At 45.4% G+C, this 19432-nt stretch overlaps 1 protein-coding gene across 2 annotated transcripts in view; it reads right to left on the minus strand.

Moving 5' to 3' along the window:
* epas1b (endothelial PAS domain protein 1b) overlaps positions 1–15912 on the minus strand; it is a 31821-nt gene extending 15909 nt beyond the window's left edge. Inside the window, exons 1-3 of one of the 2 annotated variants that reach the window (XM_085922498.1) lie at positions 15455–15912; positions 6618–6808; positions 1959–2095 (exon numbers count right to left, since the gene is read on the minus strand). In XM_085922498.1, the coding sequence (XP_085778624.1) occupies positions 1959–2095; positions 6618–6808; positions 15455–15480 (354 nt within the window). In that variant the 5' untranslated portion in view covers positions 15481–15912. Of the gene's footprint in view, positions 1–1958; positions 2096–6617; positions 6809–13666; positions 14163–15454 lie in introns of those variants that run through there. The other variant, XM_085922499.1, reaches the window with a different exon arrangement.
* Between the last annotated feature and the right edge of the window lie 3520 nt (positions 15913–19432).

Raw genomic sequence — 19432 nt, forward strand, 5'->3', positions numbered from 1 at the left:
ATTTGGAGTGACACAGATAGTTTGATAATGTTGTAATGTGATAGTTATTTGAAATATACTTTATATATCGTTATATGGGTCTGTGGAATAATTAGAAATGCAACTTACAACGAGTCCGACGTCAGCATATGCGGCGCATACGCAGCATTGTTTACATAAAGCAAGATCGATGGATTTAATGAATTGGAGAGACACAGATGGTTTTATAAACGTGTTATTTATGTAATACTTACTTGAATAACTCTGAATGTTACGTCAGGCCTGTTCTCAGCTCCTCGTTTGTGTATATGTCACGTTAGCATGCCGTATCGTTTAGCCTGTTGTTGCTGGTTCATGTTTGTTTTTGGTGTTGGATTTTGACAAATAAATTTGCCCCAAAAGTGCGACTTATACTCCGGTGCGACTTATATTTGTTTTTTTTTCACTTTATTATGCATTTTATGGCTGGTGCGACTTATACTCCGGAGCGACTTATTATCCGAAAATTACGGTACTTTTTTGACCAGTTTTTACTAGTCTGATTTGAGAATTGGTTATTTGTCATTTTGTTTTGTAGTTTATACTGTATATATTATGAGGTGTTCATACATTTATTTGGGTTGACAGTCTTATAAGCTCTCTGAAAGCAACTATGACTATGATGCGGCCCGCGAAAAAAAATGTGTTTGACACCCCTGGTCTACTATGATGGCCTCATTGGCATTTGGATCTCAAGCACGGCTGTGTCCGGAGAAGAGACACCGAAACAAAGATAACCAAAGTGGCATAAAACATTAATGATGTGAAAAGCCATTTACAAAACAAACAAACAAATGAACAAACAAACCCAAACGAGAATTGTCACAGCAAACTTTGAAAGAGCAGCCAGCATTGAGAAAAAAAAATGGTTGGGCCATGACGATGATGCTTGCTCACCTCTTAAAAGTATAAAGGCGCTAATCTGTCTGCTGTTAAAACGAAATCAGATTATTTACTCAACTAGACTTTTAAGATGCACGTAAACGCGTTAGGATAGGAGCCAAATTAAATTTAGTTTGCCCAACACAGGCGCAATCTTTCTTTTTGGGAGGTAAACAGATCACTGAGGGAGGAGACATTCTGCATGTGTTCACTGGGAGTCTTTGCAAAATGGATGGAATCCATACGTTCCTATTTTTGGGGGTGATTTAAGACATCAAAGGGGAGAAAAGTATTGCACTAATCCTGAAAAGTATTACATTTGTCACGTCTCGTACCCAGCCGTTCCTCCATGTTGTCTGTTATGGTTTCGCCCGTGTGCTCGCCCCTCCCCTCCTGTGTGCCCCTGATTAGTTTGATTATGCTCACCTGCCTCTTGTTACCTGTCATGTATATAAGTCCTGTCTGCCCCCCATGCCCCGTCGGATCATTGTCTTTCTGTCTTTATGTTGCTGTTGTCTTGTTGTCGTAATGTCTTCACATCTTTTGTCTCACGTCCCTGTCGGTCAGTCATCTTGTTGGTTTTGGTTAGGAAGTCATGTTAGTTTAAGTCTTGTCAGTTTTGCCGAGTCTGTTTTTGAGTTCCTCAAATAAACCCTGGTCCAAGCTGCACTTGGTCGCCCTGCTCCAATCCTCAATCATGACAACATTAGCTATATATGCATTCATCAGTTCATCACATTCAACAGATGCTCTTAATTTTCGATTACCGTCAGTCTCGAGGTTTTCTCAAAATAACAAATAAACGTACTGCCCAAGTAACAACAGAAAAGAAGCCTTTTATTGTTTATTAAAATATTAATTATGATTAGAACGTATGATACTTCCTAGTTAGCACGAATAATGGTACAGATTTAGCAAAATAAATGGTTATAGTTTTGCACGACACTGAATTAAGCATTTTGTAGTTTGAGGATTCATGAGATCGACAGAAGCACAGCGAGGTGCTTCAATAAAGTGGCATTTCCACCTGAAGGTGGCGCGTGTGTGCGCGCGCGTACCTGCGTGAGGCCCACAAACTTGTTGATGTTCTCTGACAGAAAGATCATGTCACCGTCCGACGTTACCACGGTGATGAAGCCCTCCAGAGACTTGAGGTACAAGCTGCTCATCTGTTCGTCATCGCTGCCATTGCAGCCTGAGGGCGGACACACATGCGCGTGGGTTAGAAACTAGCTGCAGTCGTCCTCCTCGCCTCAGATCAAAACAAATGCCTGCGCCGTTCGCATGTTCACGTGGGAACATTTGAAATCTCAACCAGCCTGTGAGGAGAAACAACATATTAGCTACAGTTTGTCAAAGTATCTCTTGTTGCTCAGGGCCACTTGCTATAATAATGACAATAATAATAATATATAATAAGCTTAGGTGACTGTATGACAAAGCGAAGTCGGCTGCTTCTCAGAATTTGCTGTCTGGTGTGGATGTGCCCATGAAGACTCGCGTTCGGTTCGAAGAGAACGCAAAATACCGCATGTCAAAAGTTGCCACTTGCAAATCCAAAACGGACAGGGAAGCTAACTTTCCTGCCTCCGATGCTCAGTCTGCGTTCCACCGGCTGGCGCAGAACGCGGGAATTTTCTTCCCATGCCGGGAAAGAAACATGTCCGTTTTTGTTTATCAAATTACATATTTAGGTCAGTTCAAATAATATTCATTTTGTAATTATGTTGTGCTTCAAGTTGTCTCCCTGGAAGCGCCAAAAGGAAATTTGATGTTGTACAACAGATGAGGGCGGGGACATTTGTCCGAGGGGAAGATCGCAGTTCCTCCAGTGCTTCCCTCCGATAAGACTTTTGGCTTCTCAAAGCTTCCAGCATAGCCAGTGGGGACTCGGGCAGACTCACATGGTGTTTGACGTCCAACCCCCATTTGGCGGGGGAGTCCGAGAGCTTTCCCACGGGGGAGACTCTGGGGTCCGGTCCGGCCGGCGGGCAGGCACCTTTAGCCTACATTCTTTGCCGTGATTAGTGGACATTTGGAGCCTGCTTTCACATTTCCTCTGTTGCTCTTGGCTTGCGCAAGTGTCTCCCTTGGACCACAATGGTTGACATCACATGATCCCTTTGCGCTTCCTTGTCCAATCCGAGGCGGGACATGCTTGACAACATCTTGACGGAGTTTAAGACAAGTCTTTGTCCACCAACATTGACCAGTGAGACCAGTGTGCTGCTGTCTGTCATCTTTTGAGGCACACGGCAACAGCCTAGCCTAGTCGTGTTTCATAATTAATTTGTAGTTCCACATTTGACATTCAAGTTATATTTTTTCAGTGCGATACGTTACAGCACAAACAAAAAGATGAGCAAATGGTCTGGAAATATGGGAGTGAATGATAACAACTACAAGTCCAGAATGCAGTGTGCGCGTGCGTGTTAGCATGTTGGCGCCACGTCGCGGGGCTGTTATGGCTAAGTGCAGTAATGCCAGCAGTCGTCTGCCGTTGGGCAGAGTCCTCTACTTCCTCTCCAATCTCTCGTTGGATCTCGCTCACTTTTTAATCGCAACACTCATCTGGCAGTGTCCTCGCCTGCACTTTCTGCCCGCCCTGCCCTCTCTTATTCCCCTTTCCAGTCACCACATTCCCCCTGATCACGTGATTTGAGGGGAAATCTTCTCAAATTCAACCTTCAGGTCTGCAGTTGAAGCACCAAAACGATGACAACAGTATTTATGCACCTGACTGAAAGCAGCGCAATCAGCAGACAAAACAAGAAACTCCACTTGCCACATGGTCCAATTGATCTAAGAAAAAAAACAGCAAAGACTCAGGACAATGCATTCGAACAAGAATGCATTCATTTAGCAAAATCTCCATTTAAGACCACTTGTAACTTGAAATAATTTCATTTCCGTTTTATTCATTCCATTTCTAAAACGCAGTGGCGTGTCACGAATAGTCCCCGGTCAGTCCATTGTGTGTACATTTTGTCATAATTCCTGTCTGTGTGCTCGCCTCTCCCCACCTGTTTACCCATGATCAGTGTGATCACCCTCAACCGCCTCTCGTGACCTGGCTTGCATTTAAATCCTGTCGGAATATTTCTTGTTTTATGTCTCTGTCAGTTCTGTCGATATTTGTTAGGCCGTTATGTTAGTTTGCCGGTTCTGTTGGCTTGTTCCCCTTATCCTCCCTTCCACCTACCTTTTCCCTTCAATAAACCCTGGTCCAAGCTGCATTTGGTCGCACTGCTCCATGCCAATCCGTGTGACATGGCGGGCCGTGCATTTCACACCTCGTGTTCCGTCTGAATCGATCCAACCCTCAATAACTATTTTATGGCTAAAAAACGTCTACTGCAGGTACAGCTGCGACACACATTAAAAAAAGCATAAAATATAACCTGATAAAATTGCAATATTATTTAGGAAATATAGCAACATTTTACTCACCAAAAATCCTGATTATTTGTACACAAAATCCATCCTCCTTTCTTTCCTCAAAAAGATTTCAATAACTCTGTGGTGCAAATTATCCGTGCGTTTCAGTTCCATCGAGAAGTCCTTTTCTATCGCCATCGAAGCTAATGTTGAAAGTCGAGCCTGCCCTGTCCTATTTCTGGCATAAGTTTTAATTTGCTTTATAGCTCGAGTAATAATGTCCATCTTTTCTTGAAAAGTACGTCTTTAAAATGGCTTTGACAGTGAATCTGCAACCAAATATATTTCCTCTCCTTCAGCCATTGTGGGTTGACAAAACGGCTCTTAAATCAACACAATAAATCTGCTTGTGCAACTCACTACAGATGCAGTTTGCTAGCTCTGGCTAGTACACTTCTTTGACTATTCAATCAAAGTCTGTGAATACGCTGACGTTTCCTGCGAGAGGGCCTTGGTGTCACCAACTCAAAATCTGATTGGTTGAAGCAACAGTTTGATTGACATTTAATTTATGCTACGGGGCCCGCAGAACTGATTGTGAGGACCTCCAGGCAAATTTCGTTGATCTGGCAACAAATAGTGGCTGAAATGAGATTGGTTAAATGCTTAAATATGAAAATACACGTCTGGAAGCAGCGCAACTAGCAATGAAAGGAAGCGGACAGACCATTTGTAATTATTGAATACGTATTCATGGACAAAATATAATTAAAATCAGTCTGTACTTCAGATAATTTTAGGCCAGCAGAGAAGGCCTTTCAGGCCCTGATGGCCCACCACTGCTAAATTGTTAGAAAAAGGTGTTGAGGATTTGTGGAGGCCAAGGCAAAGATTGATTGAATCCACACATATGAAGCGGCCAACGCATACATTTAATTGGTTAGGCATCAAAACTATCACCACGTAAAATGAAACGAAGCAGACAGCTCAAAATAAAGCTCCGCTGGACGTCCACTCTGACGCTTTCAGGAATGTGAGAACAATAGAGCTCGTTTTTGATCCAGTTTAGGAATCAAAATGACACACAGGAGGAAGAAGTGGCGACTTGGAGGCTGACAAAATGCGTGCGTGCGTGCGTACGTCTGTCTGTCCCACGGGCAAGAGTAAGCCCCACGTGTACGAGTCCTAAGAACGGTTCCATTGACACTTGACATTTCTTTTGATCGTCACTCCTTTCACAACTTATGCTGTGAACGCACGCTAGCGTTAGCGAGAAGCTAACAAATGAATTTAACACATTATTGTGTTCCCCAAGAATAACACACCACCTTCGATGCAATTCATCTGATATAACTACTCAAAATTCGCAGCAGTAAGACTGAGGCTAATGCTATGAAAATGAGTGCATAGACACGCAATATTATTAAAGTAAAATACAGTTTAATATTTTGTTTTATCTCAAGCTTACTGCTTTATTGTTGTGTCCGTCGTTTCCATAGATTGAAAGAACTGAACCATCAACGAAACAAAAACATTCGGCAAATCCTTCACGATACTGACATAAGATTTTTGAAACACTTCTGATTTCTGAACAAGAAGGATTTTGCCTACGGATGTAGGAACACTGCTTAAAAATCTAATTTGACCAAGCAATGAGTTGTGTGGATTGATACATCCAACCACGGAACATTTTGATCTCTCCACTTCGGTATCCTTGAGTTGTTTGGACTACAAAAGTCTCTCAGAGTAATCAAAAATTTGCGAAACTGTTTGGCCACACCCATTACCTTGTTTGGTAGTACCGCCACAACCGATGTGATGTATTAGATAAAAATACGTAAAAGAAAACTGAGAAAACTGAACAGAGTAAAAAATCGCCCCCAACAGATCATAAAAGTATCTTAGCAGAACCTTGAGGGATAGGTTACACTTTTCTACAATATTGGAGACACAACAAAATGAATATAAATGCAAAAAAATTGATTTTCCATGATATGTCTCACGTAAGCACATATGGCCGCCCACACCTGTCCTGATGCATTGCAAAAAGGCAGCTGTCGTTTTCTTCACCAGACACAATTTCTGTCTTTGTTGGCAGAAAAGCTACATGATTTAAAGTTGGCTGTTTTTGCGCCTCACTTTTCTTTCCTACTCAGCTTAAGAGTCAACCTCGCCATCATCTTCCTATTCCATTGGGGGGTCGGGAACATGACCTCCGCCCGTCAGTCATGCCTCTCTGTCCTCCTGTCTGTCTACTTGCCTTATGTCAACTGACTCCTCCCCCCACGAGCCGCAAACGGCCTCGTTACCTGTCAAATTGGAACGATTGCAAGGCGTACCTGTGGCAAAGAGTCGACGCGTGCGCAGAAAGCTGATGGCGAGCCTCATGATAGATGCTTTGTCCAGGTGAGCGCTGACGCTGTGCGGCAGCGGGAGCTGGTGAGCCAGCTCGTAGAAGACTTCTGTTTCTTTACCGCGGCGGCAGCGGGCGGCATCACGAGACTTCTCCTTACGACGCTCCGAGGTACTCCTAAGTGACACAAGCCCCGACAATGACACGTTATGACGGTTTGCTCTTGCATTTCAAAACTGTCAAAAGCATCCAAATGAATCTTTTTGTGTGGCGCCGTCAATGTTGTGACTGGCTGCACACGCAACACGGCCGCCGCCATCAAGAAATGCAGTTGACGGAGAGGACACGACAATGTGGACCTGGGCAACAATGCTCACGCTTTGATTGCGTGCATCCACTGTAGACGTCGTATAGTCAAAGGATGGCTAACAATGGCATCCTATCGGCGGCGGTGGCTCCTGGTGTGGCCGCCTACTCTTCTGATGTGCCCACCTGCCAGCCGGCCAATTCCTGTCTCCAAGCCTAGCAAGTGACCAAGTGATCATGTGCAAGCACAGCCAGCTGGTGAAAAGCGTCCTGTTTTCCGAGTATGGTGAACCCCAGGGATCCGATCTCGACCCACTCTCGATGGTGAAAATCTGTTTTACATTTACCCGCGGGCAATTCTGGGCTCAGAAGTCGAAGGAGGTCGACACACACGTCTTGTACAATTTACAGTGTAACAGGTTAGCAGTGCCGTCTAATCAGTGAAAAATTTCTCAGCTACAAATAAACGTCAGCTAGAAAACGTCAGCTAACAGCTACCGTCCAACCCAAACGGTGAGCTACATTTAACTGCGGTGAAAATGATTTATAGTAATAATAACAGTCTGTTGTTACGTGGTCGTAGACAATAGGCTGTTTAAGCCAGGTACTTACAAGGACTGCCTTCTGATAAATGGGACAAAAACACAAAATAAAACAAGTTAAAGAGTTTCCACCTACTGAGCAAAGCTCAGCAAATCCCATCATTGCTAACTGCTTTGTGCTCAATTATCAACATTCAGTATAAGATAGAGCAAGATGAACTTTGAGTCGAGTTATCTGCCAGATGTGGAACTTCCAAACATTCCAAATTGACAAACAATCAGCGTATTCTTGCTTCGACAGACACCAACGTAGATTGCTTCATCAGAGACTTTAGCCAAATGTCAATGTTTGATCAAGTTTGATTGAGCAACCCATGAAATCTCCCGGAGTCCCGTGACTTGGCAACTACAAAAATGGCTGATGGAAATTGAACAGAGTAAATTAACGTGGGAGTGACAGGACAGGGAGTGACACTGGTGTGTGTGTGTGTGTGTGCGTGCGTGCGTGCGTGCGTGCGTGCGTGCGTGCGTGCGCGCGCGCGCGCGTGTGTGTGTGTGTGGTAAGGGGGTAATGTTTGCTTGTTGACGGGAACTAAAGCTGCCTTCACGTCCTCTGGTAAAAAAGTAAATACCAAAAACCGACGTCAAAAACTGCACATGAACACACACTCACGTCATAATTTCCACTGGAAAACTGGAAAAAAAATGGATACACGAGCTACCGAGATGAGATACAGTACTTTCAACATGGTAATTGTTAAACGTTCTCTATTGCTGTTAGTTGGTGAATTTGTGGCGTCCATGGTGCTGTGGCATACACAATTGTATAACATCGCCATTTACACTTGTTGCCTTGTTAGGCATCACTGTAATCATTTGGTTTTAAAAGCATACACTAGCAGTCAGTCGAGGATAACTTAGGCGACATGATCAATACGATAAAGCATAGGTGTATTATATTTACTGTCTATGTTTAGCTATATCCTCTTCCTGCAGTAGCAGATGAATGAAGAGGTCAAATACTGTTTTACCTAAGTAGCAGAAAAGAGTAAACTTTGGGTCTGCCATGTTTCCGTTAACTTCGACAACTAAAGCACTTGAACACAATGCACTCGTAATTTCCACTTCACAAGTCAGGACGACAAACATGGCTGACAAAAACCAAAAGAGTCAAGCGTATTGATCAAATCCAACTCACACATGCATTTGATTAAATTCTTCCAAAAAGTCGGGCGGATAATTAAGTATTATTGCATATCTGCCTCAGTTGGTGGCATTAAAATGATTTGATCTCATTTACTTTTCTTTTTGTTTTGGGAGAATTCCCGGCCAATTTTTTGTTTGTTGTTTTTTTTTGTTATTCTTTGTTGTGAGTTGACCTTTCTTTTGTTTTCTGCCATGGGTTTAATAAGGTTGCATTGTTATGCACTTAGAACGACTTTTCAGACAAATTATACTATTTCTAGCCACAGTGAAGAGTTGGGGGGGGGGGGGGGGGGGGGGCGTTCCTAGTAGGGATGTCACAATACCAGAAATTCAGTTGTCTGTACCAATACCTGTGATTTTCCACGATTCTTGATACTAATTCGGTACCACGGTAAAACACAGCAAAACAACAGAATCCACTTACTTTTAAAATCACTAATCCATCTGCTATAGCCAACAAGCCTTGTGCGCACACCCTCAATGTAATTTTGCATATTTGAGCTGCTGACTGCTGCCCTGTGCTGCTTCCATGCGTGTTGGTACCAAATTGGTAATGAAAGTAGTGGTTCTTGTGACAACACTAGTTCCTAGGGCACTAACATAATATTATTGAGAAGCAGTGATTTATTGTCACACACAATCACATTAAGGGCCTACCAATGCACGCGCGCGCACACGCACACACACACACACACACACACACACACACACACACACACACACACACACACACACACACACACACACGTGTGCTCAACTGCATGCTAACCGTTCATGTGAACGTGCAGAGTGAAACATCACCCCCCTTTCACCTTGCAGGTGCACACACGCGTGCACTCTCTCTCTCACACACACACACACACACACACACACACACACACACACACACACACACACACACACACACACACACACACACACACACACACACACACACACACACACACTCAGCACCGTGTGTGTGTGTGTGTGTGTGTGTGTGGTTGGACTCGGGAAGGTTGCGTTACAAAGTCATGTGTGTGAACACACATTTATTTGTAAGCTCAGTGGCCTAGGCCTTGTGGTATGAGTGTCCGCCATGAGACTGGGAGGTCGTGGGTTCGATCGATCCTCGGCCGAGTCATACCAAAGACTATTAAAAAAATGCCACCCTATGCCTCCCTGCTTAACACTCAGCATTAAGGGTTGGATTGGCGATGCTGTAAAGCTGCACCTTCGCACCGCCCTGTATGTGGGAGTACCTGCACCTGCTGGGCAACGACCCTCTGAAGGCGAGAGGGTGGTAAGAGGACGGCACGACCGTTTGACACCTAAAACAATCTTTGTGCTGGTAAGACTTGCAGAAATAACTGCTAGTCTACTCACCCGTCGGATCGACGGGAGATTCTGATATTTGTAAGTGAGCTGTGCGTGTGTTTAAATTGTTGCCACACTTGTTTTCGGGCAAGAAGAAAATGAAACAAAATGTCAGAAAGTGATGCCAAAACAAGACTGCTTTGGATTCAAAATAGCTGCTGTGGTCCAAAGCCTGACAGACCAACTGAGACGACCACACATCACCAGTCGATTCCAACAGCGATACAGTTACGTACTTTGCATAGTCAATTTTTCCCCTTTACAGCAGTTCATGTTTCTGCTGTGCAAAGCATGGTGACCTTTCATGCTCATTTTCAAAACAAAAGAATAAAAATGTACCGTATTTTCCGGTGCGGTATCTATGGATTTTTGGTGATTTTTGTCATGTCTAATACAGTTATACACGTTAGTAAAAAGGTTGTGGACTGCTATTGTGTGGCACTGCTTTGCTAGGCGGAGGGATATGTGACCAGACACACGGTCACTGGGGAGAATGGTGTGTTGATCGCATGTCTGTACGCCACGCAAATAGTGCCGCACAATTGACATGAACAAGAGACAGAACAAGATCAAGATGGACATTACTGGAGAAAGGAAGTTTTATACACAAACCCTCATTATAGGGGGACAAAAGAAATGCATATGCTGCTGCTTTTAAGTTAAAGGGAGAGATTCGGCTCTTCACAAAGGAAATAGAGCTGCTGAAGCTACTGTAGCGGTTTCTTCCAGGTACTAGAGGGCGCTGGGCTATTGTTGATGACATCTTGTTGAGTTACGCTTTTCAAGTTTTTTTCCGGCTCCCGTCTCTTCCGGAGTTTTACGTGTAGCTAATATTGCATTGCCAATTTTTCCCCTGTAAGTGGTCCCATTTTATTTATTATTAGTTGTGTGTTGTTAGTGTTCCCCGCACATTACGTTTATTATAGTCGTCATTGAGATTTATGCATATGTTTATATGTTTGGAGAGCTTCTCCATCTCTGTCATAAACGTTATGTTAATAAAACGTTTGCGTCCTCAAAGAACCATCACTTTTCTGACAATCCCCTTTGTGTACATTCTCTTACAAATGATATGATAATATTAAAACACCTGCTGCTTATAGTCCGGTATGGCTTATATATGAACAAAACAAGATTTTCCCCTCATTATAGCTGGTGCGTCTTATGATCAAGTACGGTTTATTGTCCAGAAATTACGGTACTTGCATTGTGGTAGAAGTAAGCAGCACACGTCAGAGCCACCCAGTGATCAAAGAAACAAAGGCGATATTGCACAACAAAGACCACATGGGCACACGTACACGCACACACGCACACACCTTCCCTTGCTTACAGTTGGCCTTCCTGCGGCGGAGGGCCTGTCCGACAAACAAACACAGTAACAATACAAGTTTGGCTAATCTGTGATCCCATAGAACACGCCGTTCTGGAAACACACGCACGCACACACACAGTCACAAACACGCACACAGTCACACAGTACACGTAGGGACAGACAAACAAAGAGCCATCCCACTCTGGGGCCCCAGATTGAGCTCAATCAGGAGAAGAACGATGCAAGAGATTGCTGATGACTGCGATAGGCCATGAAAGAGATGACAAGCGCGCACACACAAGTGCGCACAAATAAACAAACTTTGCAAGACTGACAAGTCGGAATACCAAACGAGAAGCCAGGAGGGCGGAGCTAGAAGACATCAATATACACACTCGTGCACGAGCACACTCGCTCACAATCTCACTTTCACTCTATCATTTGCTCATTTACTTGGTCAGATATTGGCACGCACGCACGCACGCACGCACGCACGCACGCACGCACGCACGCACGCACGCACGCACGCACGCACGCACGCACGCACGCACGCACGCACGCACGCACGCACGCACGCACGCACGCACGCACGCACGCACGCACACACACACACACACACACACACACACACACACACACACACACACACACACACACACACACACACACACACACACACACACACACACACACACACACACACGCACACACGCACACACGCACACACGCACAGAACAGGTTTTTCACCAAGGCACACACAGTAGCATCCTTGGCGATTCTGTCCCGCCAACGATTCCTTTCAAAGTAAATCGTCCAAGGCGAGAATCTGCCACCATGACAAAACGACTGGGCCAACAAACAACGCTCACTTGAGTAGAGACGTTTGTTGTCCCTGTTTGGGAAGGAGCAAAAATCGGGGCCAGAAACAACTCGACTATATTTGTGTGCTCGGCGGCTCTTTGATCGACGTCTCACCGGTAACGACACATCCGCTACATGGAAGGCTCAAACATTTTGTCCAAATGCATTTTTGAGACATCGATTAGCTCACAAAAGTCATCGGGCCGTCATTTACAGCCAGCCACAGACTTCTTTGGAGGCTGCGCACACATTCCAAGGTTGCGCATGTGTCCAAAGTCTGGATGGGAGAATGCGCAAAGCTGGAAGGTACGCACAAGTGGCATGAGGGTGTGGGGACAAAAAGGATCGGTGCTACGACTAGCGCTAATGGCGCCCTGTGCAAAAGGAGGCCTTGGCATGCGAAGGCCGCGTCAACATTTAAGATACTGTCTTGACGCCAGCACTCTCGGCTCGCTATTTCTATTGCCTTTCCTGATTGTGAGCGCACATTGAAATCTTCTGCCCGCTGGTGGGGAACATGTGACGTAACCGCGGTAACAAGATGTTCCGCCAAAAACATGACAACATCTCCCACCGCGGACTGAGGCTGTCTTGTTAATGGGTCCAGGCCGGCTGCTAATTAACATGTCAGGTCACATGACGTCAGCCTCAAAGCGTGCATGCACACGCACGCGAGAGAGGGAGAGTCCAGGAGAATCTTGTAATTTACTACGCTAACAGATCCAAACAGACCAGCATGGCAAAAGTAATTTTTTCAGATGACAGTTTCTTAAGCAATAACTGTTTGGGATTGTTTGATGATGTTTGAGTAGTCAAACAACGAAACGCAGGCCGGTGTTGAATGTTGGCCAACCGGATCGGCCGCCCGTCGCCTTCGCCTGGCTGCATCGCAACTTTCCGTCAAGCCGCTCCAGTTTCTAGTCACTCGACCGGCGTCACGCGACACTTTTCATGTTCTGACCTTGACGTTCAACTCACGTGCGGAAAACCAAAGGGATTTGTTTGACAGGAGGTAAAAATAGCGCGGCTGAGTCTGACTCGTTGCTGCCGCCAGAGGATGCGCAGGGGAGGGCACGCTTAGAAATGGCAGCGACCAGCCAGGGAGCAACGGACAAAAAGGATGCACGAATAGAGCGAGCGCCGGTTGGCCGAGGATGTATGGTGGCAGTGGTCATGTAACGTCCAGCTCGGATGAGCGCCAGCTGAGCGTCCAGACTGGCTACAAATCAGATCCACATACTGAACCGCTGGCGACAGACAATGGAACTATAGCAGAAAAAAATCAGATGCAGGTCACACAAGACAAAAGGTGCGAGATACTGTGAAAACCCTGTCAAAAGCTGCAAAATATCAAACCAGAGGGATGTACTAGGGGCAGTTTTAGACGCCACCAGGGAGAAGAATAAGCTCCCTCTTGAAAGGTGTGAACAGGTGAGGCAGCTTGTTTACCTGCTGCTTGACTGCAAGCACTAAACCAAAGTGTGGCCAGCCAGCAGCACTTTCTGGATGGGCATCAAACTCCACATCTCAGCAGACCGCCAGCAAACTTTCCACCATTTGACGCCGTCACTGCTCTTGCTAGCATTAGCCGAGCGACTGGAAGTTAGCATACCAAGTCCACGGATGAATTCACATTAGCTGGCCTGCAGCTTGCCTAAAATGGCCGAAGTCGCCGCCGACGAAGAGCAGCAGGCCACAGAATGTGTGTGTTGGCCTGTTCTATATACAGCCCACGCACACGCTCACTCACACTCATGTGGCTCGATGTCACAACACGCACGCCACAAAGTGACAACGTGAATGTGTGTCTTCAAAGAACAACAAAGACCAGGACCAAGATGATGAAGAACAAGACGACGACGATGAAGCTGATGTTATGGACGTCAGGACAAAGTGAACCAGAAAAAAAGCAAGCACATCACAGCCACAAATTCCATCAAGACGCTTCCTCACAAGCCCCCCCCCCCCCCCCCCCCCAAAAGTCTTTGTCATTTTCCCTCTTACCTTCTACTCATCTTGAGCCTTGTGTGCGAATTGGCTGCACACGGAGGCCACACAGCGTTTGCCAGGCAAAGGCCTCGACATCTACACAATTTTCCCACGCACACACATTTCGACAGCCACAAGTTTACTGCTCCAACAGTTTGACGCACACTTTTTTTTAATTGCCACATTTTTGTCCACATTCACACTTTTTTCTAGTGAAGTGGTTCAACACCCACACAAACCCTATTTACGCACAAAGGTTCAACAGACTTTTGAGGCTTGAATATCCCTTTTTCCCTCTCCAGGTGAAAGGGTTCAACTCCACGTCACTATTGCAGAGTTTGACATGCACGTGCACCACACACAGACTCACTCTCACAGTCTCACAGTCTCACAGTCTCACAGTCTCTCACTCACACACACACACACACACACACACACACACACACACACACACACACACACACACACACACACTCTGTCACACTCTCTCACACTCTCTCTCACACTCTCTCTCACACTCTCTCTCTCTCTCTCAAGCGCACGGGCACACACACACACACACACACACACACACACACACACACACACACACACACGCACACACAATTTCAAAACAATTCCATCTAAGATGCACAAAACCATAAAGACACAGTTATTCAGCTTTTTCTTTTTCCTATTTAAGGGAGATTTAACCTCACACACACAAAAAAATCAAGAAAGTAAATTAAAAATGTAACTACAACCACCATCTTAGAGAGCAAAATATTATGTATGAACATCAATCAAATTAACTCTTGCATCAGAAGCTTTTGAAACTGAAAAATGAAAGGGACACTAAATGAGTGCTGGACCCCCTAAAGAAGAGTTTACGTTTGGTATTCGAATGAACTCAGATCTGATTATAAAATAAGCATCGTGATGCAACGCTGCTGCAAACTACAAAAACAATCAACCGAATGAATGATCGTCATCGTCTTTACTATTAAACGTCACGGCAAGGATTGTAAAATTCGAAAATTCGTATTGCTTGGATTGGGCAGGTGCCCAACATTATCAAGTGTCCGGCGCCGGCCTGGTATTTGAAACAAACTTCACTTTGTGCCTTGGAAAAGTTTCACTTTCAACTTTCCACCTCCACTTTCGAGCAATAAAGGCCACCGCCTCAGGTTATTTGAAAACGAACAACACTCGTCGACACGTTGTGAAACAAGTGAAACTTTTTTTTTTTTAAAGTCAATGTCGTCTTACCTCTTCTTCTCCTTGTCTGCTGTCATCTTATTACCAACTACAAATGCGCCCAAGTGTCCAACCAGACAAAAAACAAAAAGCAAAGGAAAGCAAAGGAAAGCAAAGGAAAGCAAAGGAAAGCAAACAAACAAACAAACAAACAAACAAACAAACAAACAAACTTCAAAGCAAGAACACAAAGTGCGTGCAGATCGCAGGCTGAAGAGTGAAAGTGAGTCAGTCGGGCAGCAGTTCAACGGACGGACGCTCGCCACTCGCTACAAGACACTCGCTTGGGGACCCGGGCAGAGCCGTTCAATCTCGGAGCACTGCCGAGGATTGTACAGCCTCTCCCCGAAAAGGAGTTCCACAAGGGCCGCGGGAAAAAACAAGCTGACGTCCGGACACTTAGCCGCTGATTGCACTTTGCCACTGACAAACTGACTGACTGAGCGAGCGACTGGCAGTGGAGTTGCAGCTCATCAGCGCTCATTGGCTACAAATCACAGGAAAGGAACGCCCCCCACCAAGCTGGCCCTGCCTCCAAAAACCCGCACTGCCATCTTTTTCATGCTACAGGAGGCTAAACCTTTTTTTTTTTTATCCATCCATCCATTTTCTGAACCGCTTTGTCCCCACGGGGGTCGCGGGCGTGCTGGAGCCTATCCCAGCCGTCATCGGGCAGTAGCGCAGGTGGTGCACTGGTTAGCACGTCCGCCTCATAGTTAGGAGGGTGCCGGTTCGATTCCACCTCCGACCCTCCCTGTGTGGAGTTTGCATGTTCTCCCCGAGCCCGCGTGGGTTTCCTCCGGGCACTCCGGTTTCCCCCCTGCATCCCAAAAACATGATTGGTAGGCCGAATGAAGAGTCTAGATTGTCCCTCAGTGCGAGTGCGGATGGTTGTTCGTCTCTGTGTGCACAGCGATCGGCAGGCATCAGATTCAGAATGTCCCCCGCTTACTGCCCGATGACAGCTGGGATAGGCTCCAGCACGCCCGCGACCCCCGTGGGGACAAAGCGGTTCAGAAGATGGATGGATGGATGGGACGATGTCAGTGGTTGAAATAAAAGTCGCACTTTACCAAAAGCGGTTGGCGATAAATAAAAGCATGCAGGAAAAACAACTCGACAACTTTGTTCATCATGATGTCATGAGAATTTTTTAGCAAATGAAAAATCACCTCATCCACATTGGACAACAATGAACAGAAAACGGTGTCAAAACGGCAAATATGATGTAAAAACGGTTGAAATAAAATTCGCACTTTACCAAATGCGGTTGGCGATAAATAAAAGCATGCAGGAAAAACAACTCGACAACTTTGTTCATCATGATGTCATGAGAATTTTTTAGCAAATGAAAAATCACCTCATCCACATTGGACAACAATGAACAGAAAACGGTGTCAAAACAGCAAATATGATGTAAAAACGCTACAATCGGACGTGAAAGATGATATCAAAGGTCACCAGAGCGGTGGAAAGAACATTAAATGTGCTAAAAAAAACAACTCTAAACTAAAGATAACTATTCTATATATTCATCTTGTAAATAAAATAAAATAAGTGGTTTAAAGGTATGAAATATGAAAATAAGATGCAACATCAAGTAGAAATACATTGTGTATATAAATCTTGGTCGCTGGCTAATGTGGGAACGCCAGCAAGAGCAGGAGCACATAAACATGTTGCACGCTGTGTAAGAACATTAAATGGGAACTGTGCCGAGTGTATTAAAAAAGTACAACGACAATAAATCAACAAACACTTCTTTCACATCTGAACATTGCAGTCTTGTTCTCGTTGAATCCATTCGCCTCAGCTGTATGTGTGTGTGTGTGTGTGTGTGTGTGTGTGTGTGTGTGCGTGCGTGCGTGCGTGCGTGCGTGCGTGCGTGCACGCGTGCGTGCACGCGTGTGTGCACGCGTGTGTGTTTGTGCGTGCTGACAATGCGAGGCTTGAAGGGTGGTTGCATCTTGCGTCCCTTCAGCAGTGCCTGGTCGATTTCTCAGAAAAAGGGGCGGAGCGTGATGGCGTGCTCTGGGCATGAGCCGCCACGCAACCCAGACGCTTTTGGTCATGAAGTGAAAAACAAAAGATCAGCGAGTGAGCGTGCACGGACGATGTCTCATGATGCCAATTTCTTTCCTAATCAGATGCAAGAATTGACACGCACCTCAACGCGCTTCCATAAATGTTCTGCAGGTTTTGACGTTTGTCAGCGCACTTCCAAAAATGTCCTGCGGGTTTCGATGTTTGTCAGATCAAATCACCGGGTAAACATTTTGTCCTTGTCCACCATGTTGTCCAGCTTCAAGGAGGACACAAACAATGACACTTCTCACAAACTCATCTCAGCTTTCAAAGCGATTGAAAAACAAGCACCCGGGTGATTCCGCGATTGCCACCAAATAAGAAAGTTGGCCACACTGACTGTGCCTCTCCATTTACAGCCTGCTTGTTTGTCTAAGGCCATTGGTCAAAAAGATTCAGTATCTGGGACAGACGCCATCGCTAGATAGAAATCAGGCATTTAACAATTCTGCTTGTATTGCGTGTGGTCCTCTCTGATAATCTCAGTCCCGTATAATCACAAATCAGGTCAGAAAAACAAAGAATGTTTCCAAAGAGTTTAGGAAACCTATCCTCCTTAAAAGTGCTAGCTAATAACCAACGATGGACACACAATGCTACTTGAGCTCAGCCAGAAGAGTTGGACTCCAGCTCCACGACAAAACCAATCGTTGACGTTAAAAGAACACCCCCTTTGGAAAATAAAATTTACCAGTACCCGAGGCCAAAGGATAATCTGAGAGGACAATTCTGTAAAACATTGCCATAGTTGACAGGGAACGGCAAAAGTGGGACAAAAACTGTCCGATTGTCTTCAAGTTTTAATGAATGCCTTTTATTGATATTATACCCGTGGACAACAAGATTAAAAGCATCCCCAGATCAGTGGGGATGGGGAAAAAATAGACTTTTAACTCATTCACCACCATGGACGTGTGTATTCGTCAAGCGGAATTCAACCGTTTGCTGCCAATGCCGAAAATATTCTTTGTGTCACGATTAGGCGGTGAAAGTTGGCATCGGGTATTCGGGAGGTTAGCAGGCGACAGTGGCGGGAGGAGGAGGAGAGGGAGGGGCACTCGAGCACGGGAGATAAGAGTTGACGTGTTGAGAGACGACAGAGTCAATGCTGAATGTGGCCGCTTGGAGCTTGATGGTTGATTGCAAGAAAAATGTCAACATTGTCACTGCCACCCTTCAGCCACAGCAGCCGCCTGGACAAGCCCCAGGCGGTGAGGTGGGGAGGCGGGGCCGTCGTCTCACATGCTTAGGAAACATCTCTTTCTGTTTTTTTCCATTGCATCCTTCTTAAAAGTGTTAGCTAAAAACCAACGATGGCCACGCAACGCTACTTGAACTCAGCCAGAAGATTTGGAGTCCAGCTCCACAGCAAAGACAATCATTTTTCACATACTGCTCATACGAAGAAATGTAGTTTGATTTGATCAGATAGCATTCCCATGGAGCTCGGCAAATCCATTCGAGGTGATTAGTTGCGCATTATTACAGGAATTCAGTTGACACTCTTGGCGAGATCTGTTTCAGAGTTCACCTTTCTCACATTCCCACGCACGCATGGCATTCACTTGTCTTACTGGTCCATGAGAAAAAGAAAACATGAAAGCCATAGCTCATTGCTTCATAGACAATTGTAATTAATTTGTGCGCGATGTCAGGAACTCTGAGTGGCGGCTGTTGATGGTGACGATTGCTGCATCAGCAAGGCGAGCTGAACAAAAGCAGCCATTGGAAGAACCTGCTGCATTGTATCAGCGCTCGCTCAGAGTCACAAGGAAGCGACTCAAGCGCATCGGTGACTGCGAGAGGCCGACATGCAAATCGCTCGACCGCCGCCAGCATTTTCAGATGATCTGAACAAAAGCAGCTACCCCAAATGTCACGACTCGTCCCTGATCGTCCTACCAC

The sequence above is a fragment of the Syngnathus leptorhynchus genome, chromosome 10 (assembly GCF_054491065.1).
Source record: "Syngnathus leptorhynchus isolate UIUO chromosome 10, UIUO_Slep, whole genome shotgun sequence".
NCBI classification, from domain to species: domain Eukaryota; kingdom Metazoa; phylum Chordata; class Actinopteri; order Syngnathiformes; family Syngnathidae; genus Syngnathus; species Syngnathus leptorhynchus.